This window comes from Trachypithecus francoisi, unplaced genomic scaffold (assembly GCF_009764315.1).
Source record: "Trachypithecus francoisi isolate TF-2019V2 unplaced genomic scaffold, Tfra_2.0 Lachesis_group20, whole genome shotgun sequence".
Lineage (NCBI taxonomy): Eukaryota > Metazoa > Chordata > Mammalia > Primates > Cercopithecidae > Trachypithecus > Trachypithecus francoisi.
Genome location: NW_022681466.1, coordinates 8,111,307 through 8,135,386, shown reverse-complemented (window position 1 = coordinate 8,135,386; position 24,080 = coordinate 8,111,307). Strand labels below are relative to the sequence as shown.

The 24,080-nt window shown below is 49.1% G+C and overlaps 4 protein-coding genes across 19 annotated transcripts in view; 2 read left to right on the top strand and 2 right to left on the bottom strand.

Annotated features, from left to right (window-relative positions):
* Window positions 1-1,002, bottom strand: part of MFSD11 (major facilitator superfamily domain containing 11) — a 40,922-nt gene extending 39,920 nt beyond the window's left edge. For 2 of the 7 annotated variants that reach the window (XR_004430481.1, XM_033182311.1), the window contains exon 1: window positions 56-508. Coding sequence is in view for 6 of the 7 variants with exons in the window: in XM_033182311.1 (XP_033038202.1) it covers window positions 56-151 (96 nt within the window). In the remaining variant the exon portion in view is untranslated. Of the gene's footprint in view, window positions 1-55 lie in introns of all 7 variants that reach the window. The other 5 variants (XM_033182305.1, XM_033182306.1, XM_033182307.1 and 2 more) reach the window with 5 other exon arrangements.
* On the top strand, window positions 579-4,391 carry SRSF2 (serine and arginine rich splicing factor 2). Of its 7 annotated transcripts, XR_004430486.1 has the most exons (5): window positions 579-1,704; window positions 2,034-2,344; window positions 2,623-2,726; window positions 3,345-3,446; window positions 3,946-4,378. XR_004430486.1 is itself a non-coding variant. In XM_033182315.1 (3 exons), exons 1-2 carry the CDS (start codon window positions 1,343-1,345, stop codon window positions 2,335-2,337), a joined length of 666 nt encoding a protein of 221 aa, XP_033038206.1. In that variant the 5' UTR covers window positions 579-1,342; the 3' UTR covers window positions 2,338-2,344; window positions 3,345-4,391. The 7 variants fall into 7 exon arrangements, 3 of the variants coding, with proteins under 3 accessions (XP_033038206.1, XP_033038205.1, XP_033038204.1); XR_004430484.1 differs by having other exon boundaries at window positions 3,345-4,378; XR_004430485.1 differs by having other exon boundaries at window positions 2,034-2,726.
* On the bottom strand, window positions 3,643-10,774 carry METTL23 (methyltransferase like 23). 3 transcript variants are annotated; one of them, XM_033182318.1, is made up of 5 exons: window positions 10,437-10,770; window positions 8,432-8,519; window positions 5,298-5,535; window positions 5,138-5,222; window positions 4,628-4,991 (listed from the first exon to the last, which is right to left on the bottom strand). In XM_033182318.1, exons 2-5 carry the CDS (start codon window positions 8,501-8,503, stop codon window positions 4,826-4,828), a joined length of 561 nt encoding a protein of 186 aa, XP_033038209.1. In that variant the 5' UTR covers window positions 8,504-8,519; window positions 10,437-10,770; the 3' UTR covers window positions 4,628-4,825. The 3 variants fall into 3 exon arrangements, with proteins under 3 accessions (XP_033038210.1, XP_033038209.1, XP_033038208.1); XM_033182319.1 differs by having other exon boundaries at window positions 3,643-5,222; window positions 8,415-8,519; window positions 10,437-10,774; XM_033182317.1 differs by lacking the exon at window positions 10,437-10,770 and having other exon boundaries at window positions 8,415-8,525.
* A 39-nt stretch (window positions 10,775-10,813) lies between these two features.
* Window positions 10,814-23,846, top strand: JMJD6 (jumonji domain containing 6, arginine demethylase and lysine hydroxylase). Of its 2 annotated transcripts, none has more exons than XR_004430482.1 (7): window positions 10,814-11,267; window positions 11,755-12,143; window positions 14,200-14,486; window positions 16,644-16,779; window positions 17,210-17,303; window positions 18,055-18,193; window positions 20,037-20,446. XR_004430482.1 is itself a non-coding variant. In XM_033182312.1 (7 exons), exons 1-7 carry the CDS (start codon window positions 11,139-11,141, stop codon window positions 22,212-22,214), a joined length of 1,245 nt encoding a protein of 414 aa, XP_033038203.1. In that variant the 5' UTR covers window positions 10,814-11,138; the 3' UTR covers window positions 22,215-23,846. The 2 variants fall into 2 exon arrangements, 1 of the variants encoding a protein (XP_033038203.1); XM_033182312.1 differs by lacking the exon at window positions 17,210-17,303 and adding an exon at window positions 22,178-23,846 and having other exon boundaries at window positions 20,037-20,164.
* The last annotated feature ends 234 nt before the right edge of the window (window positions 23,847-24,080 follow it).

Genomic DNA, 24,080 nt, shown 5'->3' with positions numbered 1-24,080 from the left:
TCTGTAATGCATTATGATGGGTACTTCAAAGGAGGGAGGACAGATTCCAACTCACCGCCACATTTCCACAAGTCTGAAAGGCAGTGAACATAAACATAAAGGCAACTCCTAAAATAATGATGTTGAAAAGCTTTTTAGATTCCGGGGACATTTTGGCTCAGCTCTGCCGGAGGCAGCAGCCCAGGGCAGTCAGCTCTCCTTGGGGCGAAGCCACTGACAATCCTGGAGAGAGAAATGAGATGGTCAGTGGAGAAGGCAGATGCAGGAGCCAGGCAGCCAAGCTGTCAACTTCCAGTTCCTGGATCAGAATCCCAGGTTTAGGGCGCAGTTCTCCCCACCGGCAGTTAGAATATTCCTAAGAATCGATCCGAGTACAGAAGAGCACAACCCCCGGAGAAGCCCCAAGAACGTGGCCGCTCCAGGTTGAGGGGCCCACGAAGGGGATTAAAGGGCCAAGGGCGAGCCCCAGCAGCCGGCGCAGCCCCGCCCTCCCAGCCTCACTCACTGCAGTCAGGCGACCGGTCGGTCACCTGACCGCAGCAGCGGCGCCGTCCGTTCGGCCCGCTGGGAAACGTAGTCCCGGACCGCCTGGCAGGAGCAGGCGCTCCGCGAGGACTCCCCACCGCAGGACGCAGAGCCCACTGAGCTCGCGGGCTCTGGCGAAAGGGGACTGGGAAGCAGACCCCGGCGAAGAGTAGTCAGAAGCTGTTGGACGGGGCCGAGAGACGACGTAGCGGAGTCTGAAGGGGCCGGGGTCACAGGGAGAGGCATATGAGGGCAGAAGCACCCTTCTGAAAGACGGGGCTGAGAACTGAGCAAAAAAAGGGCGTGAACTTTGAGTACTGGCATGAAAAGAAGGTGGAGCCCAGATGGGGAGCACCTCCTCTTCCTCCTGCCCGAGCCCGGTCGTCCGGCCTCCCAGGCGGAAAAAGCGTTTCGCGGGCTTTCCAACTGCCCGCTAATTCCGCTCCCCCTCCCTCCAGCCGTGACTCCGCGCTTTTTGGCCCGCCCGCCGGACTGTGCGCAGGCGCTTCGGGTAGGGGCGGGGCGCGCGTGAGGGACGTTACAAAACGGGGCACGGCGGGCCAATCAGAGGATTTCATTTCCGGGTGGCGCGGGCGCCATTTTGTGAGGAGCGATATAAACGGGCGCTGGGGCCGGCCACCCGTTCAGTTGTTGCTCAGGTGCGCTCGCTGGCGGAGCTTGTCTGCCCTGTTTTCCTGCAAGGCCTTTCCCAGCGTCCCCACGCGGAAAGCAACTGCCTAAGAGGCGCGGCGTCGCACCGCCCAGAACTGAGGAAGTCGGCGCCAGTCCGTGGGGCTCCGGGCCGCCAGTCAGAGCCATGAGCTACGGCCGCCCCCCTCCCGATGTGGAGGGTATGACCTCCCTCAAGGTGGACAACCTGACCTACCGCACCTCGCCCGACACGCTGAGGCGCGTCTTCGAGAAGTACGGGCGCGTTGGCGACGTGTACATTCCGCGGGACCGCTACACCAAGGAGTCCCGCGGCTTCGCCTTCGTCCGCTTCCACGACAAGCGGGACGCCGAGGACGCTATGGATGCCATGGACGGAGCCGTGCTGGACGGCCGCGAGCTGCGGGTGCAAATGGCGCGCTACGGCCGCCCCCCGGACTCACACCACAGCCGCCGGGGACCGCCACCCCGCAGGTATGGGGGCGGTGGCTACGGACGCCGGAGCCGCAGGTAAACGGGGCTGAGGGGACCGCGGGAGGCGGGGCGGGGCGCGCGGGAGGCCCGGGCGGCCTCACAAAGGTCCGCGGCGAAGCACGTGGTGCGGGACGGGGCGGGGGTTGCACGCCGCGTCTCGGACCCTCCGGCAGCCCCGCGAGCTTCCGCCGTCTGCGACCCGGGAGTGGCCGGGATGTGGGCGGCGCGGGGCGGAGGACCCCGCCTCGCGACTGGGGAAATGGCGTCTGGCGGCGAGATAATGGCGGCCTGGGCGGGAGCGCGCGGGCGGGGCCGGCCCCGCTGCCTGGAATTAACCCCGCTGTGCTTGCTCGTCCCGCCTGCAGCCCTAGGCGGCGTCGCCGCAGCCGATCCCGGAGTCGGAGCCGTTCCAGGTCCCGCAGCCGATCTCGCTACAGCCGTTCGAAGTCTCGGTCCCGCACTCGCTCTCGCTCTCGGTCGACTTCCAAGTCCAGATCCGCGCGAAGGTCCAAGTCCAAGTCCTCCTCGGTCTCCAGATCTCGCTCGCGGTCCAGGTCCCGATCTCGGTCCAGGAGTCCTCCGCCGGTGTCCAAGAGGGAATCCAAATCCAGGTCGCGATCGAAGAGTCCTCCTAAGAGTCCTGAAGAGGAAGGAGCGGTGTCCTCTTAAGAAAATGGTAATGTCTGGGAATCTGAGACACATAACCCTAATTCATAAATGGGATTTGGGGTAGGTCTTTTTGAGCCGTGTTAATGTAAGAATGACTCCTATCGTTAGGAGTGCTGCTCGGAGGTTACTCGCCTTTGGGAGTAATACTGAAGAGAGGGGTCTGCAGAAAGGTTGTGTATGAAGCTTAGATAATAATGGCTGTTTCATAAACTGTTTGAGACCTATTAATGAAAATGACTATTTCTTGCTGTTTTTATCCAACGTCTGCATTTTCCCCCTTTAAAGCTGCGGTCTCCTGTTTGATAAAAGAATATTGGCCAGTATTGCAGATTTTAACTGATTTGGCTGATCCTCCAGGGACCAGTTTCTGTGGGCGTGTATTGGAGCAGGTTTGTCTTTAAATGTTAAAGATGCACTATCCTCTTAGAGAAACAATCAGTTCAACTATTGTTGTACTGACTGGGACTTCATATTCTAATGGATGTGGCAAACGAATTGCAATAAGAAGCAGTGAACATTTGGAACCCCAAAAGAAAGTTACAGGTATTGCACTGGGTGGGGAAAGGATAGTGTGTCTTTAACTCTTAAATTGTTTGGTCCTATTTTTTAAAAAGGAAAGGGCCCTAAGTAGCTCAGATATTAAAGTAGTATTCTCAATTACCAATGTTTCATTTGAAACAATTTATCTTAATGAAATATAGACCAATTCTCTGATTTCGAGTTGTTTTTGTTTGGATACAGCCCTTTTTTTTTTTCTTTTTTTTTTTTTTCTTCCCCTTACCTTTCTTCACCTTGGTTATTTGGCCAGAAATATGTAAATTCAAACTTGTACATCCTGATGGTAGCCTTTGTGAAATTTTCCTAATTGGGCCTTTAAAAAACATGGCTGGGTGGAACATTTCTGTACCCTACTGGTTTCACCAGAGCCTTAGTAAGTACATGCCTGAAACTGAAACCATGTGCACTTTAATGGAAGGTGAGCTGAACTTCTTTCTTTTCAAACCTAGATGTATCGGCAAGCAGTGTAAACGGAGGACTTGGGGGAAAAGGACCACATACTCAGTCCATCGAAGAAGAGTCCTTGGAACAAGCAACTGGCTATTGAAAAGGTTATTTTGTAACATTTGTCTAACTTTTTACTTGTTTAAGCTTTGCCTCAGTTGGCAAACTTCATTTTATGTGCCATTTTGTTGCTGTTATTCAAATTTCTTGTAATTTAGTGAGGTGAACGACTTCAGATTTCATTATTGGATTTGGATATTTGAGGTAAAATTTCATTTTGTTATATAGTGCTGACTTTTTTTGTTTGAAATTAAACAGATTGGTAACCTAATTTGTGGCCTCCTGACTTTTAAGGAAAACGTGTGCAGCCATTACACACAGCCTAAAGCTGTCAAGAGATTGACTCAGCATTGCCTTCATTCCTTAAAATTAAAAACCTACAAAAGTTGGTGTAAATTTGTATATGTTATTTACCTTCAGATCTAAATGGTAATCTGAACCCAAATTTGTATAAAGACTTTTCAGGTGAAAAGACTTGATTTTTTTGAAAGGATTGTTTATCAAACACAATTCTAATCTCTTCTCTTATGTATTTTTGTGCACTAGGCGCAGTTGTGTAGCAGTTGAGTAATGCTGGTTAGCTGTTAAGGTGGCGTGTTGCAGTGCAGAGTGCTTGGCTGTTTCCTGTTTTCTCCCGATTGCTCCTGTGTAAAGATGCCTTGTCGTGCAGAAACAAATGGCTGTCCAGTTTATTAAAATGCCTGACAACTGCACTTCCAGTCACCCGGGCCTTGCATATAAATAACGGAGCATACAGTGAGCACATCTAGCTGATGATAAATACACCTTTTTTTTCCTCTTACCCTAAAAATGGTAAATCTGATCATATCTACATGTATGAACTTAACATGGAAATGTTAAGGAAGCAAATGGTTGTAACTTTGTAAGTACTTATAACATGGTGTATCTTTTTGCTGATGAATATTCTGTATTATAACCATTGTTTCTGTAGTTTAATTAAAACATTTTCTTGGTGTTAGCTTTTCTCAGAATATGTCCTGGTCTTTTTTTCCCCCCATTTATTTGAAGGAACTATGCAATTTTGTGATTGTTGCTGACTGCATAGTATGGAAGTGGAATGTTTAGTGCCTATCATTTCCTAAGTTAAAGTGGAAATGCCAGTTGAACACCTAAAAGCAATGCTTTAATGTGGCACTTTTCTTGAGGTTGTGATACCCCCTTCTCAACCTAATTTATATCCTATTTAATGACAAAGGAACAATCCAAGTACTTGTAATATGTATTTTAATTTTTGTTTCATATGTGTTAATGTAAGTGTTGTCTAGGTGACATCAAAATCTGATGCAAACAGACTTGACCATCTTCAGACTCACTGCATTCTCAAACTGAAGTGGTCTGCTCATAGTTTGTGTGCCAGGTTGCTCATCAGTATTGACATTGTTGCAGAACAGGTTGTAGGTATAATTCAGAGACTGTCCTTTGCAAAGGAAATGACCAGCATTTCAACTGTATGTCTTCCTGGAAGGGCAGATTCTGCTATATCTTCTTTGTCTGCATCAAAAGACTCCAGAGGAATATGGACACATTTCATATCCCATTTGTAGAGTAAAGCTTCAAGTGACCAGTCAGCACTTAAAAAAAAAATAAATGGTTTTTTTTAAAGTCATGCCTTTTCTGTTTTGCTTCAGATATATTTTATTAAATTATACATTGCATGGGTAGAGTAGAGTAAGGCTTAAGTTACATACAAAAGTAAGCCAGGGTTATCCATACTTGCCTTCTAACTTGATAAGTAGACCACAGTTGGACCTTGGGGTTCTTGTACATCAAAAAATATATTGTAGTTAAAATGTCTTCAAAATCTGAGAAGAAAGAATTTATGAATAGACTTTCATACAACATCACTGGCCAAATGTACTATTGAGCCAAAAGTTTACCTTCTGGTTCAAAGAACACATCAGATGCAAGGATAATATCTTGTGGTGGTAGAGCCAGAAGATCCCAAGATATATGACCCCACGTTAGTCCTACCACCTGTAGCTGTGGCAGGTTATTCATTTGGCAGCTTTGCCGACAGACTTCCAGACAGTGAGGCAGTTCTGAGCTGTCTGACAGTATTACTTCTGCACCACATTTGGCAGCCAAAATTCCTGGAAGGCTCACTCCAGCTCCAATCTAGTAAGTTATAAAAGATGGCATTTCACAATTATACTTGGAACTGCAAAAAACTGGGAATCTTAGTACTTTTTCATTCTTGCATTTTTAAGTAAGCATAGGCAATCTTTCTGGGTTTCTTTAAAATGTGTACCATAACTGAACATTACTATAAACATGGCAAAAGTGCATTCCTTATGAATCGACTGTGCTAAAGGGTAAAAGCTTAACCTTTCAATTTCAACATTAAAGGGCCATGTATCCTAACTGGCAGTTAATTGCTATGCACACAGTAGTAGTTTTGGGGCACTTGATTCCTCTGCCATGATTTTCAGTTTTTAGTTTTTTTTGTTTTTTGTTTTTGAGATGGAGTCTTGCTCTGTTCCCCAGGCTGGAGTGCAGTGGTGCAATTTCGGCTCACCACAACCTCTACTTCCCGGGTTCCAGTGATTCTCCTGCCTCAGCCTGCTGAGTAGCTGTCCACCAAGCCCAGCTAATTTTTATTTATTTATTTATTTATTTATTTTTTTGAGACACGTGTTTCATTCTTGTGGCCCAGGCTGGAGTTCAATGGTGCAATCTTGGCTCACTGCAACCTCCGCCTCCTGGGTTTGAGCAATTCTGCCTCAGCCTCCCAAGTAGCTGGGATTACAGGCGTGCACCAAGCCCAGCTAATTTTACATTTCTTTAGTAGAGATGGGGTTTCTCCATGTTGGTCAGGCTGGTCTCGAACTCCAAACCTCAGGTGATCCACCTGTCTTGGCCTCCTAAAGTGCTGGGATTACAGGCGTGAGCCACCATGGCCAGCCACCCAGCTAGTATTTTGTATTTTTTAGTAGAGACAGGGTTTCACCATGTTGGCCAGGCTGGTCTTAAATGCCTGACCTCAAGTGATCTGCCAGCCTCCGTCTCCCAAAGTGCTGGGATTACAGGCATGAGCCACAGCACTCGGCCTAGTTTTCACTTCTGTTAGCATGTTCTATAGTTGATTGCTCTTCTGTAGCTAAAACCTAACAGGTCTGTAACATGGCTTTCTAGTAAAGATTTTCCAGTTGGGCCTTGAAAGTGGCAAGACGCTTTGTAGACACTAAGAAATAATACCAGAGAATGCCTTCATAAGTATTAGCAAAAACAGAAGCTTCCCATTTTCCAGTTCAAGGAAGGACATAGAGATTAATTCTGAGTGCCTAGCAATTACAACTAGGGCCAGAGGTGTGTGCCAAATCCTACCCCTAATTTCATTTACTTGGTGTAGTAAAAGTTAAGAGTGGGATGTTAAGCTTCTGGTTTGTCTATTTAGCCTTTGGTCTTAAGTATGGTGTGAAAGTCTATTTCTGCAAATGTGATAAAATTGTTTTTTCCAAGCCTTCACCAGTCTGAGGCCAGATAGTGAGGTTAGAAAGAGAATGGGATATATTTTTTACACTAATCTCAACATTTCCAAAAACAGAAAGGGCTATACTACGGTCTGAATGTTTGTGTTCACCCAAAATTCGTATGTTCAAATCCTAATTACCCATCTGATGTGAGCCTTGGGGGGCAATTACATAAAGGCAGAGTTGTCATGATTAGTGCCCCTATAAAAGCCCTGGAGAGTTGCCTTGCTTCTTAAGGCACTTAAGAACACAGAGGGCACTGAACTGGAATTCTGGCCCTCACCAGCCACTGAACCTGTAAGGACTTTGATCCTGGGACTTCACTGCCTCCAAAACTGAGACACAAATGTCTTTATTTTTAGATTTTTGAGATGCAGTCTTGCTCTGTCGCCCAGGCTGGAGTGCAGCAGCATGATCTCAGCTCACTCCAACTTCCACCTCCCGGGTTCAAGCGATTCTCCTACCTCAGCTTCCTGAGTAGCTGGGACTACAGGCATGTGCCACCAGACCTGGCTAATTTTTTCTATTTATAGTAAAGATGGGGTTTCACCATGTCAGCCAGGCTGGTCTTGAACTCCTAACCTCAGCTGATCTGCCCACATTGGCCTCCCAAAGTGCTGGGATTACAGGCGTGAGCCACAGTGCCCGGCCAAAGACATAAATTTCTGTTATTTATAAGCTACCCAGTTTATGGTATTTTGTTACAGCAACCTGAATGTAAAAAGCCTGCATGACACTGCTGGGACACCTAAAACAGTGGCCTTAAAGACTGCCACGGCCGTGGAAGGGATTCAGGGGCTTCATCTAGAATAGCGGTCAGCAAACTAAAGGGCTAGAGAGGAAATATTTTAGGCTTTGTGGTCCACCTATAGTCTCCAACACTTCTTTTTTCTTAGAGACAGGGTTTCACTATGTTGACCAGGCTGCTATCAAACTCCTGGGCTCAAGAGATCTTCCCACCTCAACCTTCCAAAGTACCAGGATTACAGGTGTGAGCCAGTGTCTTTTTTAAAAAACCACTTTTTTTTTTTTTTTTTGAGATGGAGTCTCGCTCTGTTGCCCAGGCTGGAGGGCAATGGTGCGATCTTTGCTCACTGCAACCTCTGCCTCCAGGGTTCAAGCAATTCTCCTGTTTCAGCCTCCTAAGTAGCTGGGATTACAGGCATGCACCACCATGCCTGGCTAATTTTTGTATTTTTAGTAGAGATGGGGTTTCACCATGTTAGCCAGGCTGGTCTCAAACCCCTGAACTCAAATGATGCCCCCACCTCGGCCTCCCAAAATGCTGGGAGGCCACCGTGCCCAGCCAAAAAAACCACTTTTTAAATGAAAAAAAGTTCCAGGATTATCTCTGTACCTTAGGACAAAAACAAAACAACATTCTTAGCTCACAGACCTTACAAACTAGTTAAATTACCCGATTTAAAAATACTTAACAAAAGCTAATAACAAGCAATATACACATGTAAACTTAACACATCTGAACATAACCCAGAACTCTGGAAACTTCAGGGGCATTTGTACCTCTAAGATGGCCTTGCCTGGCAGAGATCTTCTGTGAAACCAAAGGTACTGGGCCAGGACCACAGCACAGGGCCAAACATACATTCCATACTGGAGATGCAGGACCTGAAAAGAATGTTTTTGTGTGCCATAAATAATTTAGCTGCTGGAAGTTGGAATCATTTATACAGCAATTTCTGTCAGGCATTGGCATCCATTACAAAAATGGCAACTCTGTTCACCAATCCATGACCTTTGGGAATATAAAACTGCAATGCAATGTGATAGAAACTCTTGATAGCACTCTTCATTCAACAAGTGCTTCTAGTATCAGAGTATCAGGGACCATTCTTAGACTGGGGATGTAGCTCTCCCTGAGCACATATCCTACTGTAGAGAGACAGGCAACTAGCAAGCAAATAAGATATTTCTAGTCAGAGGCGGGGCGCGGTGGCTCACTCCTGTGATCCCAGCACTTTGGGAGGCCGGGGTTGGGGGGGTGGGGTGGATCACCTGAGGTCAGGAGTTCGAGACCAGCTTGACCAACATGGCGAAACCCCGTCTCTACTAAAAATACAAAATTAGCCAGGCATGGTGGCGGGCGCCTTTAATCCCAGCTACTCGAGAGGTTGAGGCAGGAGAATCACTTGAACCCAGGAGGCGGAGGTTGCAGTGAGCCGAGATTGTGCCATTGCACTACAGTCTGGGCAACAGAGCGAGACTCTGTCTCCAAAAAAAAAAAAGAAAAAAAAAATCCCTGAAGCCAGATTAGGTGTGGTGGTCGATGCCTGTAGTCTCAGTTACTTGAAAGGCTGAGGTGGGAGGATCACTTGAGCCCGCGGTTGACGTTGCAGTGAGCCCACCACTGCACTCCAGGGCAATAGAGTGAGCGTCTGGGTCAAAAAAAAACATGAAGCTGTTTGGAGACAATCAGAAATAGCCTCCACTCCAATCTTTTTTTTTTTCTCTCTCTCTCTTTTTGACAAGGTCTTGCTCTGTTGCTCATGCCTGAGTGCAGTGGCCTGATCATAGCTCACAGCAGCCTTGACCTCTCCGGCTCAAGCAATCCTCCCACCTCAGCCTCCGGAATAGCTGAAACTACAGGCACACGCCACCATGCCTGACTAATTTTTCTATTTTTTGTAGAGACGTAGTATCACTATATTGCCCAGGCTGGTCTCAAACTCCTGGTCCCAAGCGATCCTCCCGCCTCTGCCTGCCATTTAACTTCTCTAAAGCTGTTCCTTTAGCATGGGACATGCCTCACAAGCTGCTGTTAAAACCAAATGAAATACAGCAATGTGAAAGTGCTTTGAAAAACCTAAGACAGGCAGGACATGGTGGCTCACTCCTGTAATCCCAGCACTTAGGCAGGCGGGAGGATCACTTGAACCCGGGAGTTAGAGGTTGCAGTGAGCTGTGATCGCGCCACTGCGCTCCAGCCTGGGCGCCAGAGCGAGAGACAGTGTCTCAAAAAAAAGAAAAGAAAAAGAATTATCATTGAGAGTTTTGTGGCAGCTGTGAGCTTAGAGAAAGAAGCGAGGTCCAATCGAAAAACCTATTAGGGCACCAAATAAAACTGGAAACCCTGGTCCCAAAACTCACACAAAAGTGAGAGAGAAGGATGAATCAAGAAACCCTTGAACAAGATCAAAAGAAGCATTAGAGGTCAGTCAAGAATGTCACTTTCCTGGAAGGAAAGATTCGATGTGGAGAAAGCCGGCCTGGCGCGGAAGCTAACGCCTGTAATCCTAGCACTTTGGAAAGTCGAGGCGGGAGGATCATTTAAGCTTACAGTTCAAGACCAGCCTGACCAACATAGTGACCAGGGTCACTTCTTGGCAGGGTCTCCAAAATTCTTACTGAGAGACATTTAATGCACCGAAGGGATTCATATCCGACGTTTTCGCTCCGGGGGCCAACCTAAAGCAGGAAGCTGCGCAGCTGAGCGTCCGCATCCCGCCGTCCCTCAGGACCCCAGCCCAGTCAGCCGAGAACCGCTCCTGCCCTCAGGCGCCTCCCGGCGGATGCTGCTGCACGCACCTGCGGGACGTGGACCTCCAGGACGGCCCCGTCGGCTCCCGGGCCCGGCTCCTCCGAGAATCGAAAGCGCTGGGCCCGGACCCCCTGTCCTCGGAAATCGTGCTCGCCCAGGGGGGCGTCGCTGGGCCCCGGGTGGGCGGGGGACCGTGGAAGGCTCCGGGCTGCCAGGCTGCGCAAGCGGGAAGCCCCGGGCCACGTGGCTCTAGCACCTGACTGCAAGAAGGGGAAAGCACGGCTCTGGTGATAACCCTGCGGCGCTGCAAGCGAAGAAACCCGGCAGCAAGGCGAAGTAGACACAGAAGCGCAGGACTGGCAACGCGCCTGGCGCGACCGGAAGTGATGCGCACAGCGGCAGCACGGGAGGGGCGGGGCGGGGCGGGGCAGTGACGCAGCCGACGTGACCTTCCCAATATGGCGGAGGCCCGCTGTGTGTGAGGGCGGACCCCATGGGCGCCGAAGCCAATGGCAGACCGCGAGAGGCGTGGGGAGGGGGAAGACGGCGGCCGCTTGCCCAACCCGAGGCTCGGGAGGTGGCTGGGGAGTGAATTTTCTGGAAGGCGACTTTAAAGGCGCCGGGACTGAGCGAAGGGCGTTTTGGTGCTGCCGCCGTCGCCGCCGCTGCCCATCCCGGGGAGGGGTGCGTTAGTGGCAGGAAGCGGGCTGCGCCGAGGTCGTAGCGGAACCAGCTGGCGACTCCGCAGAATGAACCACAAGAGCAAGAAGCGCATCCGCGAGGCCAAGCGGAGTGCGCGGCCGGAGCTCAAGGACTCGCTGGATTGGACCCGGCACAACTACTACGAGAGCTTCTCGCTGAGTCCGGCGGCCGTGGCGGTGAGCGGGTCGGGCGGGGGTGGCCAGGCCGGGCATCGGCACCTCTAGCCGCTGCGCACTTTTCTCTGGGCCCGGGGCTGCCGTCGCCCCGAGCGCGGCACCCGGGACCTCGTAGAGGCTCAGCCGCACCCCTCGGAGTTTGGGGTCCCCGAGGCGCGGATTCCGGGGCGGGCCTGCTTCCTCTGCTGTGGCCGCCCGTCTGCTCCGGCGGACGACGGGAGTCCCATGCCTGTGGCGCTCTCAACTAGAAGGCCAGTCGTCCCTGACTCCTTTGGGCGGCAGGTCCCCTAGGGGACCTGGCTGTCAAGGCTCTCGTGGGGGTGGCTCTAGGAACGACGTGGCCTCACGCACGCGCCCTCCCCCCACCCCGGAGGAGCCAGATGAGAGTCAGCTTCCTTCGGTTTGCCATTACCAATTAGCCTTGGGGACACCCTTATCTGCCACTGGACTTCTTTTTAACTGTACAGGTCTTTTCTAATTCCCTCAGGATAACGTGGAAAGGGCAGATGCTTTACAGCTGTCTGTGGAAGAGTTTGTGGAGCGGTATGAAAGACCTTACAAGCCCGTGGTTTTGTTGAATGCACAAGAGGGCTGGTCTGCGCAGGAGAAATGGACTCTGGAGCGCCTGAAAAGGAAATATCGGAACCAGAAGTTCAAGTGTGGTGAGGATAACGATGGCTACTCAGTGAAGATGAAGATGAAATATTACATCGAGTACATGGAGAGCACTCGAGATGACAGTCCCCTTTACATCTTTGACAGCAGCTATGGTGAACACCCTAAAAGAAGGAAACTTTTGGAAGACTACAAAGTGCCCAAGTTTTTCACTGATGACCTTTTCCAGTATGCTGGGGAGAAGCGCAGGCCCCCTTACAGGTAAAGTATTCTGCAGCTAAGTGGTTAAAATCTTGTTTTTGAGACGGAGTTTCACTCTTGTTGCCCAGACTGCAGTGCAGTGGTGCGATCTTGGCTCCCGGCAACCTCCATCTCCTTGGTTCAAGCGATTCTCCTGCCTCAGCCTCCTGAGTAACTGGGATTACAGGCATGCGCCACCACGCCCAGCTAATTTTGTATTTTTGGTAGAGACGGGGTTTCACCATGTTGGTCAGGCTGCTCTCGAACTCCCGACTTCAGGTGATCCGCCCGCCTCGGCCTCCCAAAGTGCTGCGATTGCAGGTGTGAGCTACACGCCCGGCCTGTGGTTAAAATCTTATCTACAACAGCATTTGCTCACTGAGTTCAGTGTGTAATCTTTTTTCGAAACAGTGAGTACCCCTTCGGCTGTACATTGAACTCACTCAGGGGGCTCCTGAGGCCTGTCTGGGCCCTGCTGGGGAGACTGATTTAATTCAGGTGATGCCTGGGCATCAGAATTTCTGAAAGCTCTTCAGGTGACTTGAATGTGCAGCTCAAGTTGAACCACTGATCTCTTTTTTTTTTTTTTTTTTTTTTTTTGATACGGAGTCTTGCTCTGTTGCCCAGGCTGGAGTGCAGTGGCGCCATCTCGGCTCACTGCAAGCTCCGCCTCCTGGGTTCACGCCATTCTCCTGCCTCAGCCTCCGGAGTAGCTGGGACTACAGGTGCCCGCCACCACACCTGGCTAATTTTTTTTTTTTTTTGTATTTTTAGTAGAGACGGGGTTTCACCATGTTAGCCAAGATGGTCTCAATCTCCTGACCTTGTGATCTGCCCGCTTCAGCTTCCCAAAGTGCTGGGATTACAGGCTTGAGCCACCGCGCCCAGCTGAACCACTGATCTCTAAGGGAAGTTTTTTTTTTTGTTTTTTTGTTTTGTTTTGTTTTGTTTTTTTGAGACGGAGTCTTGCTCTGTCCACCAGGCTGGAGTGCGGTGGTGCTATCTCGGCTCACTGCAGGCTCCGCCTCCCGGGTTCCTGCCATTCTCCTGCCTCAGCCTCCAGAATAGCTGGGACTACAGGCATCCGCCACGGCACCCGGCTAACTTTTTTTTGTATTTTTAGTAGAGACGGGGTTTCACTGTGGTCTTGATCTCCTGACCTTGTGATCCGCCCACCTCGGCCTCCCAAAGTGCTGGGATTACAGGCGTGAGCCACAGCGCCCGGCCTCTAAGGGAAGTTTTAATAAAGTCCAGCAATAAACCACGTTCGTGATTTTTCTTTTCTTTTTTCTTTTTTTTCTTAATTGAGATGGAGTCTCCCTCTGTCGCCCAGGCTGGAGTGCAGTGGCACGATCTCGGCTCACTGCAGCCTCCACCTCCCGGGTTCAAGCAATCCTTCTGTCTCAGCCTCCTGAGTAGTTGGGTTTACAGGTGCCCACCACCACACCCAGCTAATTTTTGTATTTTTAGTAGAGATGGGGTTTCACCATATTGGTCAGGCTGGTCTCGAACTCCTGACCTCAGGTGATGCACCCGCCTCGGCCTCCCAAAGTGCTGGGATTATAGGCATGAGCTACCGCCTCAGCTGATTTTTCTTATTTTGTTAGGAATCAGTCCATGAAAAATGCATTTAGTGTTTCTGTGTACCAGAATTTATATAATCTCTGAAATAAAGATGATATAATATATCACAAAATTAAAACCTGGCCAGGTGCCGTGGCTCAACCCTGTTACTCCAGCACTTTGGGATCCCAAGGTGGTTGATCACTTGAGACCAGGAGTTCAAGACCAGCCTGACCAACATGGTGAAACGCTGCCTCTACTAAAAATACAACAATTAGCTGGGCATGGTGGCATGCGCCTGTAATCCCAGCTACTCAGGAGGCAAAGGCAGGAGAATGGCATGAACCTGGGGAAGCAGAGGTTGCTGTCAGCCAAGATCACATCACTGCATTCCAGCCTGGGTGATAGAGCAAGACTCTCTCAAAAAAAAAGAAAAACTGAAAAAACTTACTGTTTTGTGTGGTATGTGTATAACTAAATTACACTTCACATCTTGGATATCTCCATTCTGTAGGTGGTTTGTGATGGGGCCACCACGCTCTGGAACTGGGATTCACATCGACCCTCTGGGAACCAGTGCCTGGAATGCCTTAGTTCAGGGTCACAAGCGCTGGTGCCTGTTTCCTACTAGCACTCCCAGGGAACTCATCAAGGTGACCCGAGAGGAAGGAGGGAACCAGCAAGACGAAGCCATTACCTGGTTTAATGTTATTTATCCCCGGACACAGCTTCCAACCTGGCCACCTGAATTCAAACCCCTGGAAATCTTACAAAAACCAGGAGAGACTGTCTTTGTACCAGGTATAGATGAACTGGAAGAAAGTACATTCTTTGATTTCAATATTTTGTCATTTTGGAGCAGAACTGTTAGAGAGTGAGTCCAAAAAATCCTTTGGATGCTGCCTGGTAAATGAACTGGTACTTACCTCTGACAGTAATGTATCTATAGCGTCACATACTTTGGGAGCTCTCGTTCACATTTTACACGGCTGTAAAACTCTTGATAAACTGGCCGGGCGCGGTGGCTCAAGCCTGTAATCCCAGCACTTTGGGAGGCCGAGACGGGCGGATCACGAGGTCAGGAGATCGAGACCATCCTGGCTCACACGGTGAAACCCCATCTCTACTAAAAATACAAAAAACTAGCCAGACGTGGTGGCGGGCGCCTGTAGTCCCAGCTACTCGGAGGCTGAGGCAGGAGAATGGCGGGAACCCAGGAGGCGGAGCTTGCAGTGAGCCGAGATCGCGCCACTGCACTCCAGCCTGGCGACACAGTGAGACTCGTCTCAAAAAAAAAAAAAAAAAAACTCTTGATAAACTATGTAGGCCAGTTGCGGTGGCTCACGCCTGTATATCAGCACTTTGGGAGGCCGAAGTGGGTGGATCACTTGAGGTCAGGAGTTTAAGACCAGCCTGGTCAACATGGTGAAACCCTGTCTCTACTAATAATACAAAAATTAACCAGGCGTGTTGGTGGGCGCCTGGTTAATCCCAGCTACTCAGGAGGCTGAGGCAGGAGAATCACTTGAACCCAGGAAGCAGAAGCTGCAGTGAGCTCAGATTGTGCCACTGCACTCCAGCCTGGGTGACAGAGCAAAACTCTGTCTCAAAAAACAAGTTGTGGCCGGGCGCGGTGGCTCAAGCCTGTAATCCCAGCACTTTGGGAGGCCGAGACGGGCGGATCACGAGGTCAGGAGATCGAGACCATCCTGGCGAACACAGTGAAACCCCGTCTCTACTAAAAATACAAAAAACTAGCCGGCGAGGTGGCGGGCGCCTGTAGTCCCAGCTTCTCGGGAGGCTGAGGCAGGAGAATGGCGTAAACCCGGGAGGCGGAGCTTGCAGTGAGCTGAGATCCGGCCACTGCACTCCAGCCTGGGCGACAGAGCGAGACTCCGTCTCAACAAAAAAAAAAAAAAAAAAAAAAACAAGTTGTATGTAAAGATGCAACTTTATCTGCAGTAGTCACCTATTGTCTTTGTATATGGGTGCGGCTTGTTTGTGTTTCTGTAAATTGGGATTTAATTCCTTTTTTTTTTTTTTTTTGAGATGGAGTCTCGCTCTGTCACCCAGGCTAGAGTGCAATGACGCAATCTCAGCTCACTGCAACCTCCGCCTGACAGGTTCAAGTGATTCTCTTGTCTCAGCCTCCCAAGTAGCTGGGAATACAGGTGCATGCCTCCACGCCAAGCTAATTTTTTGTATTTTAGTAGAGATGGGGTTTCATCATGTTGCCCAGGCTGGTCTTGAACTCTTGAGCTCAGGCAATCCACCCACCTCAGCCTCCCAAAGCGCTAGGATTACAGGTGTGAGCCACCACCCCCAGCCAGGGTTTAATTCTGTAAATTGAGTTGGAGGTCTCACTTACCCAGGCTGGCCTCCTTGGTGCAAGCAAGCCTCCTGCCTCAGCCTCCCAAAGTGCTGGGATTATACGTGTGAACCACCAAGCCCAGCCTAAATTGGGTTTTTGATGCAGTATAGCACTGTATGGGTTGAGTCAGGAAATCCCACACCAGACAACTGCACTTTGGTAAGTGAAGGAAAGTGAGCATATTTAAAGTAGGTGTCCTCTTCCTAGAAGCTGAAGAACTTTATGCTTTTGCACTTTTGGTCACAGCTTTGGATTAACAGGAGTGAACAAACTTTTTGTATAAAGGGCCAGGGAGTCAATATTTTAGGTGAGCTAGACTGTCACAACTACTCACGTCTGCCCTTGTAGCTGGAAAGCAGCCCTAGACAAGCCGTCACCAGATGGGCATGGCTGTGCTCCAATACAACTTGATTTACACAAACAAGTTGTTTGCAATCCCTGGATGAGAAGGCACATTTACTACCCTGTATCATGTCTCTGGTAGGCTCTCCCTTATGGATAGGAGTTCCCAATTTCTGGTGTGTGTGTTACACAATAATTAGATAGGATCAAACCTTGCTTAACTGTTTTTATTTGTTGGATTTCAGGAGGGTGGTGGCATGTTGTCCTCAATCTCGACACTACTATCGCCATCACCCAAAATTTTGCCAGCAGCACCAACTTCCCTGTGGTTTGGCACAAGACGGTAAGAGGGAGACCAAAGTTATCAAGGAAATGGTATAGGTGAGAGTCATTTTGTTGTTATTTCTGCTTGGTTTCAATTTCGACCCCAGAGATAAAATGGCGAGTCCACTGCTGCGCATTGCAGACAGGCCTGGGCAAAGCTGGGGCTGCCGATCCTCTGGGTAAGAGGAGAGAGGGGCCAAGGTCAGGGCGAGTCCTCAGGGTGTTTGCCAGCCTCGAGGTGGCAGGGTGAGACTCTGCATGTTGAATCCAAGCCAGTCAGTCCAAACGTCATCATTGGGATTGTTTCTCATTTTGTTTTGTTTTTTTTTTTGTTTTTCAAAACTAGCGCTAGCTAATTTTATTTGGGTTTTATTTGGGTTATTTATTTTTCTTACCCAGAAGCATTTTTCCCATTTGAACTTAATACCTTCAGTTCTTGTGAGTGAGGTGACTGCCCTGGAGACTTAGCTCCTCTGTTTATCCACAGAACAGATACAGCACGGGCAGCGGCAGTGCAAGCCACCCACAGCCACCCCGTGCCACTGTGTCCCAACCCTGACCTGGAGGGACCAGCTCTCGGGGTAAGAGAGGGATTCTGGCTTGTTCTGTGCTCAGCCTCCCTGCTGAGAGGGCCAGTAAGGGTGGTGGCTTCTGTTCTCCCTGGACTCTTGGGCATCTGAGGCCCACTTACCCCGCCCCGTAGGCAACTGCGTGCTGCGATCTGGTCACACCGCAGGCCTTATCATACAACAGGCCTTTTGTCACTGGTTACAGTGGATGCCAGACAAGGTTTCTGAAGGGGAGGGCTGCTGCTCTTCAGTTCAGTTTTACGATCCCAGTGAGGGGGGACCATCTCTGTTATTTGACACCTCATATTTCTTACAAATCTAATTGTTTCTGCTCTTAGAAATAGAATCTGACCAGTGCAACTCTGATCATTATGTGCCGTGCTGTGGAAAGGAAAGATTTTTTAAAAATCAGCTGGGAAAGGTTCAGGAAATAAAACTAGGAAGAGGAACTTTTTCTCCCAAGGGAATAAAACTAAGACTAAAGGAAAATTGTGCCTCGTGTGTTGGTGGCATGGCTGGCTCATTTGTGCAGGTGGTAGTATATTGTGTGTAGTTAGCATAGTTTTCCTTGCAGAAAAACTTGGGTTTCTCTTGTTCCCAGCCTGGGGTTTTGTCCTCACCCCAGATTATACAGTACCCATTCTGAATGGACACACCTGGCATTCCCAGGTGTTTCTGAGAGACACAGGCCTCAACTCTGAGTGACTCTTTGTGAGTGGGTATGGCTGTCAGTGCACTGAGAACAACACTTCTTGCTTCTCAGGATCTTGAAGCAAGAGCACCCCGAGTTGGCAGTCCTGGCAGACTCAGTTGACCTTCAGGAGTCCACAGGGATAGCCTCCGACAGCTCCAGCGACTCTTCCAGCTCCTCCAGCTCCAGTTCGTCAGACTCCGACTCAGAGGTGAGGCCTTGCTCGCTCGCTGGCTGGCTCCTGGAGCCTCCAAGGCTCATGTCACTCAGTCACAACCAGGTGTGACTCTTCCTCCTCCATATCCAGGAGAAGGATATGGAAGTTTTTCCACCTTGTTCTAGGGGTTACAGTTGTCACCATTCCAGCTGAGTGGTGTATCTTGCCCATTTTACAGCTTCGCACATGTGCATGAATTGTTTGTTTGTTTGTTTGTTTTGAGACTGAGTTTCGCTCTTGTTGCCCAGGCTGGAGTGCAATGGCGCGATCTCGGCTCACTGCAACCTCTGCCTCCCAAGGTCAAGTGATTCTCCTGCCTCAGCCTCCCTGGTAGCTGGGATTACAGGCGCGTGCCACCACACTCACCTTATTTTTTGTATTTTTAGTAGAGACTATAAACTCTATATACTTTAGTAGGGTTTCGCTGTGTTGGCCAGGCCGGGCTCAAACTCCCGACCTCAGGTGATCTATCCGCCTCAGCCTCCCAAAGTGCTGGGATTACAGGCGTGAGCCACCATGCCCAGCTGAGAACTTTTTTGTGTGTTTTTTTTCTGTTTTTTTTTTTGTTTTTTGAGGCGGAGTCTCGCTCTGTCGCCCGGACTGGAGTGCAGTGGCCGGATCTCAGCTCACTGCAAGCTCCGCCTCCCGGGTTTACGCCATTCTCCTGGCTCAGCCTCCCAAGTAGCTGGGACTACAGGTGCCCGCCACCTCGCCCGGCTAGTTTTTGTATTTTTATTAGAGACGGGGTTTCACTGTGTTAGCCAGGATGGTCTCGATCTCCTGACCTCGTGATCCGCCCGTCTCGGCCTCCCAAAGTGCTGGGATTACAGGCGTGAGCCACTGCGCCCGGCCGCTAAGAACTGTTAAAACAGCCTCAAGGTATCGGGTGTTTGGGGATTTAGTGAAGTAAATGGCTTAAGATGAATGAAGTAGCAGTGTCAGATTTCAAACTCATCCTTCTGACCTCAAAGCTCATATGAAGAATTTCCCCCATGGATGGTGAATTGTAAGCCTAGAAATTCAGCAAATCCAGTGACCTTCAACTTGAAGCTGACAGTAATACTGGGTGAGAGGGCCCTGCACCTCGAACAGGTGAAATTTCTATCTCAGCCTGGCGCGGTGGCTCACGCCTGTTATCCCAGCATTTTGGGAGGCCAAAGTGGGTAGATTACTTGAGATCAGGAGTTCAAGACCAGCCTGGCCAACATGATGAAATCCCATGTCTACTAAAAATACAAAAATTAGTTGGGCATGGTGGTGCACACCTATAATCCCAGCTACTCAGGAAGCTGAGGCAGGAGAATCGCTTGAACCCAGGAGGTGAAGGCTACAGTGAACCAAGATCACACCACTGCACTCCAGCCTGGGCAACAGAGTAAGACTTTGTCTCAAAAAAAAAAAAAAATCTGTTTTTTCACACAGTCTACTGATTGAGTCTTTTCTCGTCAGGCGGGAAACGGGCTCTGGGAATGTTCAGTGCTGTACCTACTTCCTTTCATGCATCAAGCTCTGTTGGTAGAGTGAAATCTCATAATGCACTTTCAGAGTTCTGACTAAAAGATTTTTACAATGGGTATCGTATTCAGACAAATAACTGCACCGTTAAGAGAACAGTGGAGGGATACTTGGCCTCTGAGGGAAGTTTGAAATTCTTAGGAGCCAGGAACATCCAAGGAGGTGGCTATGAAGGCTGCATTGTAGAGCTCTCATAATGACTGCTTTGCATCTGGGAGAAAGTGACCAGTATCTGTGCTGTCTCCCGAGGTCAGAGGTTTGTTTAATGAAGAAGTGGGTTGCGTCCAGGTTGACTCCTTGTTTTCTGTCCTCCTGTGTCCAGTGCGAGTCTGGATCCGAGGGCGATGGGACAGTGCACCGCAGGAAGAAGAGGAGGACGTGCAGCATGGTGGGAAACGGGGACACCACCTCCCAGGACGACTGTGTCAGCAAAGAGCGCAGCTCCTCCAGGTGACCCAGCAAGGCTATTGTCTGTATGGAAGGACACGCTCGCGGCAAGGGCAGGGCCTGGGGAGGGCGGCCTGTCCAGTCCTGCAGACAAGGGGAGGCCTGACAGAGCCCGAGAATGAGGACGCCCTCGGCACGGGAACCCATTCACGTAGCGTTTGCTCCAGTAGCTTTCCCTCTGCTACCGATGCAGATAAACGCGGCTTGTTTTACTCAGAAAGGCAAGAGAATGTGAATGGTGCCAAAAAAAACCCTTTATTTAATAAAAATCGAATCCATTTTCTATCTTGGAAATGTTTTCCTTTGAGAATACCAGAGCATTCCCTCATTGCTCTTCTCTTGATGGTCTTGGGGAAGCAGTGACTCCTGCTGCGCCCCCTTGACTGTGGAGTCGCCGTCCCAGCAGTGAAGGGAGAGCCATTGGAAAAGTCCCCCGGCATCTTCTGCAGAACCTGAGGCATGGCCTCTTGCTTTTTCTCCCAGTTTGCTATTGCTGCTTGAGTGCTCAGCCAAATCAGACAGCAGCAGAGAACTCTGATTTATCAAATCTTTCTTTTTTTTTTTTTTGAGACAGGGTCTTGCTCTGTTGCCCATGCTGGAGTGCAGTGGCATGACCATGGCTCACTGCAGCCTCAACCTTCCAGGCTCAAGCAATCCTCTTGCCTCAGCCTCCCAAGTAGCCGACTATAGATTCACCCCACCACACCCAGCTAATTTATTTATTTATTTATTTATTTTGAGACAGAGTCTCGCTCTGTCGTCCACGCTGGAGTGCAGTGATGCGATCTCAGCTCACTGCAACTTCCACCTCCCAGGTTCAAGCAATTCTCCTGCCTCAGCCTCCCGAGTAGCTGGGATGACAGGCATGCGCCACCACGCCCAGCTAATTTTTTTTTATTTTTAGTAGAGGCAGAGTTTCACCATATTGGCCAGGCTGGTCTCAAACTTCTGACCTTGTGATCCGCCCACCTCGGCCTCCCAAAGTCCTAGGATTACAGATGTGAGCCACCGTGCCCGGCCAGCTAAGTTTTATTATTATTTTTAGTAGTGACGAAGTCTCTCTGTGTTGCCCAGGTTGGTCTTGAACTCCTCGCCTCAAGTGATCCCCCCACCTCAGCCTCCCAAAGCAGTAGGATTATTACAAGCATGAGCCACCTCACACCGCTTTTATAAAAACTTAATCACATCTCCAAGTACAAGATTGGATCTAAATAAGTTAAAACTTAAACATCTATTTGCAAGCACCTGGGCATGTAACAGGCTCATAATGAAATTTGTTCACTCTCTGCATGTGTCTGCGGTCTTTAAATGCTACAGGTCTTTGATGTGCTGGTTGAAGTGTTAAGAGAGATTGTTGGAAGATAGTAAAATACTGAAGTTGAAGCTGGGCATGGTAGCTCAAGCCTGTAATCCCAGCACTTTGGGAGGCCAAGGCAGGAGGATCACTTGAGCTCAGGAGTTCAAGACCAACTTGGAGAATATAGTGATACCCTGTCTTTAAAAAAAAAAAATATATATATATATATATATATATATGTTTTAATACTGACGTTCACAGGATTTTGAATGTCTGAAGCCCTTGACTGCTGAAGGTGACATTCCTATTACGTTCTCTCTCCCAGCAGCTGAGTCTTTCTTAAATGCATTGGGGAAGTGCAGGACCCACAGTCCGTCCTGTCGTGTGTTCTCCATTCTCTGTGGGTTAGCTGAAATTCAACGGGGAAATTCAAGTGACTTATTCAAGTGAATTTATCAAACTAGAATGTGCATTTCTCAACCCTTGATGTCCTTTCACAGCCATACTTACTCTTTTTGCCTTTTTAAATTGTTTCTATTATTATAGATTTATATCTGCACTTGATCTGTGACTTTGTAATTTGTAAGAAAACTCTGTAGAAAGCCCTGCCATGACTTTCACGTGGGGTCCCGGGGTCCTACTTTTAACATTGCCTTCCAGCTTTGCACCCAGCATGCTGTCTACGTGCTGATTACAGGCAGTTGTACTTTCCTTGGCAGGATTAGGGACACTTGTGGAGGCCGGGCTCACCCCTGAGCAGATAAAGAGACTCTCCCTGAGGTGGCTTCAGCGTAAGCTTTTGGCAGCCACCCAACTCAGTTCTCACGTCTTCTACTCCTACCTTCTCCTCTGTCTTCTTTGAATTTGGATATTCCTTCCCTGGTCCAAGCTCCTATCTTCAGTCAAATGCTGTTTTTACTACTTCCTAAGGATAGATTATCAAGAAGTTTAACAGCTCGGCCAGCTCAGTGAAACATTGAAGCTAATGGGATGTTGGGTAAGAAGGTTCTGTGCCGTCTCATTGAAAACCGAGCCGGTCAACCACAAGGCTGGCGGGGTGTGATCCTTGTAACGTCTTGTTGTGTCTGTTACTCACGGATGTTGGTAAGGAGCTTCCACAGAGCCAGCTGTGTACCACAGAGACACTGAGAATGGTGAGTGGACTTTGTGTGTGAGCCAATTATGTGTCGGAAGGACTTGGAGTCCACCCTCCTTCCAGTATGTCACCATCAGCCCACAAATGCATTCAGTGGCAGTGACCCAGCACCATCACCCACTGCTCAGTCTGTCTTAGGATTCCTTATCTTTTTCTCCATCATCATAGAGACTGAAATTTCAGGGGTGTTTTTGTGTAGTGTATTTTTTTGGGGGGGTGATGCATTGGGATTTTTGTTTGCATAGAGTGGGAACGGTGTGCAGTGTGCTCTTACCACAGAACTTAAAGTATGAATAGGCTCCATTCTTCCCCACCACGCGATCCCTAAGAAGCGCTCACTTTGCAAGGTACTCTGAGATTGGCGTTCCTCATTCGTTTGACCTACAGACGTTAAGTGGGTGACTTGTGTTACACATGGGGAGTAAATTCAGAGATGGCAGCTCTAGTCTTTGCAGTCTGTTGATACTTCTAAGTAACTGGATGACTTTTTGGGGATTGACCAGCAGATGCCATCTCTTGCCCTCTTGATTCACCTGCTTGCCTTAATTTGTCCCTAAATTCAACTAAACTTAAATAAAAAATAAGAGGGGTTGTCAAGGCCATGGTGCCCACTTGGAAGCACTGCCTGGGCTGGAGCGTTGGAGGCATTGGCAGGCAGGTGGGAAGGAGCTCTCACTGCAGTGTTCACAGGCAGGGAGGCTGTGTGTGGATGCGTTAGAATTGTGTGCTGTTGCCTCTCAAAATAGCCACTAGAAACAGGTGTAACCAGGAAAATACAGGTCTCTGCCCACTGTTATTAACAGACTGTCATTTCCGGACATTGGGTCATGTGGCTTTAGGAGGCTCGTTCTCTATTTTTGTCTTAGTTCAATTTTTTGCATCCTAAAATGCCAAACCCAGTGTGTGGCTGGGTAGGTAGAACTGTGCTGCCTGCCTGCCATGGGGGCTGCTCTCCCGCCTTGCCCTCACGCCCACAGCTCCCTTGGTTCCGTGGTGGGCACAGGATGTGTTTGGGTATAAAGTCAAACTCTGAATGTATAATTTCTTGGTAGTAATATCTGAGTGGTGTTGCTCCTCCTGCTTTTTAAAAAGACCTTTCTTGCCATCTACAAAAAGCTTTTTTCTTTTTCCCCGTATTGCTCCTGTGCTGCCACATTTGCCCTTTTTCCTTACCTTCCTCTCAATTTTCTATCAACCACTCCTCTAAACTTCAGTTTAAAAAAAAAAAAAATGCCCAAAAAGGCTCTTTGCCACCAGGGGGCGTGGTAGGACACGTTGCCAGTGGTCTGGATGGTAGAGCAGAAATTTTGAATTTTAAAAATTAGCCACCCAGGCCAGGTGCAGTGGCTCACGCCTGTAATCCCAACACTTTGGGAAGCTGAGGCAGGGGAATCGCTTGAGTCCAGGAGTTCAAGACCAGTCTGGGCAACATGGTGAGATCCCATCTCTCAAAAAAATAATCTAGA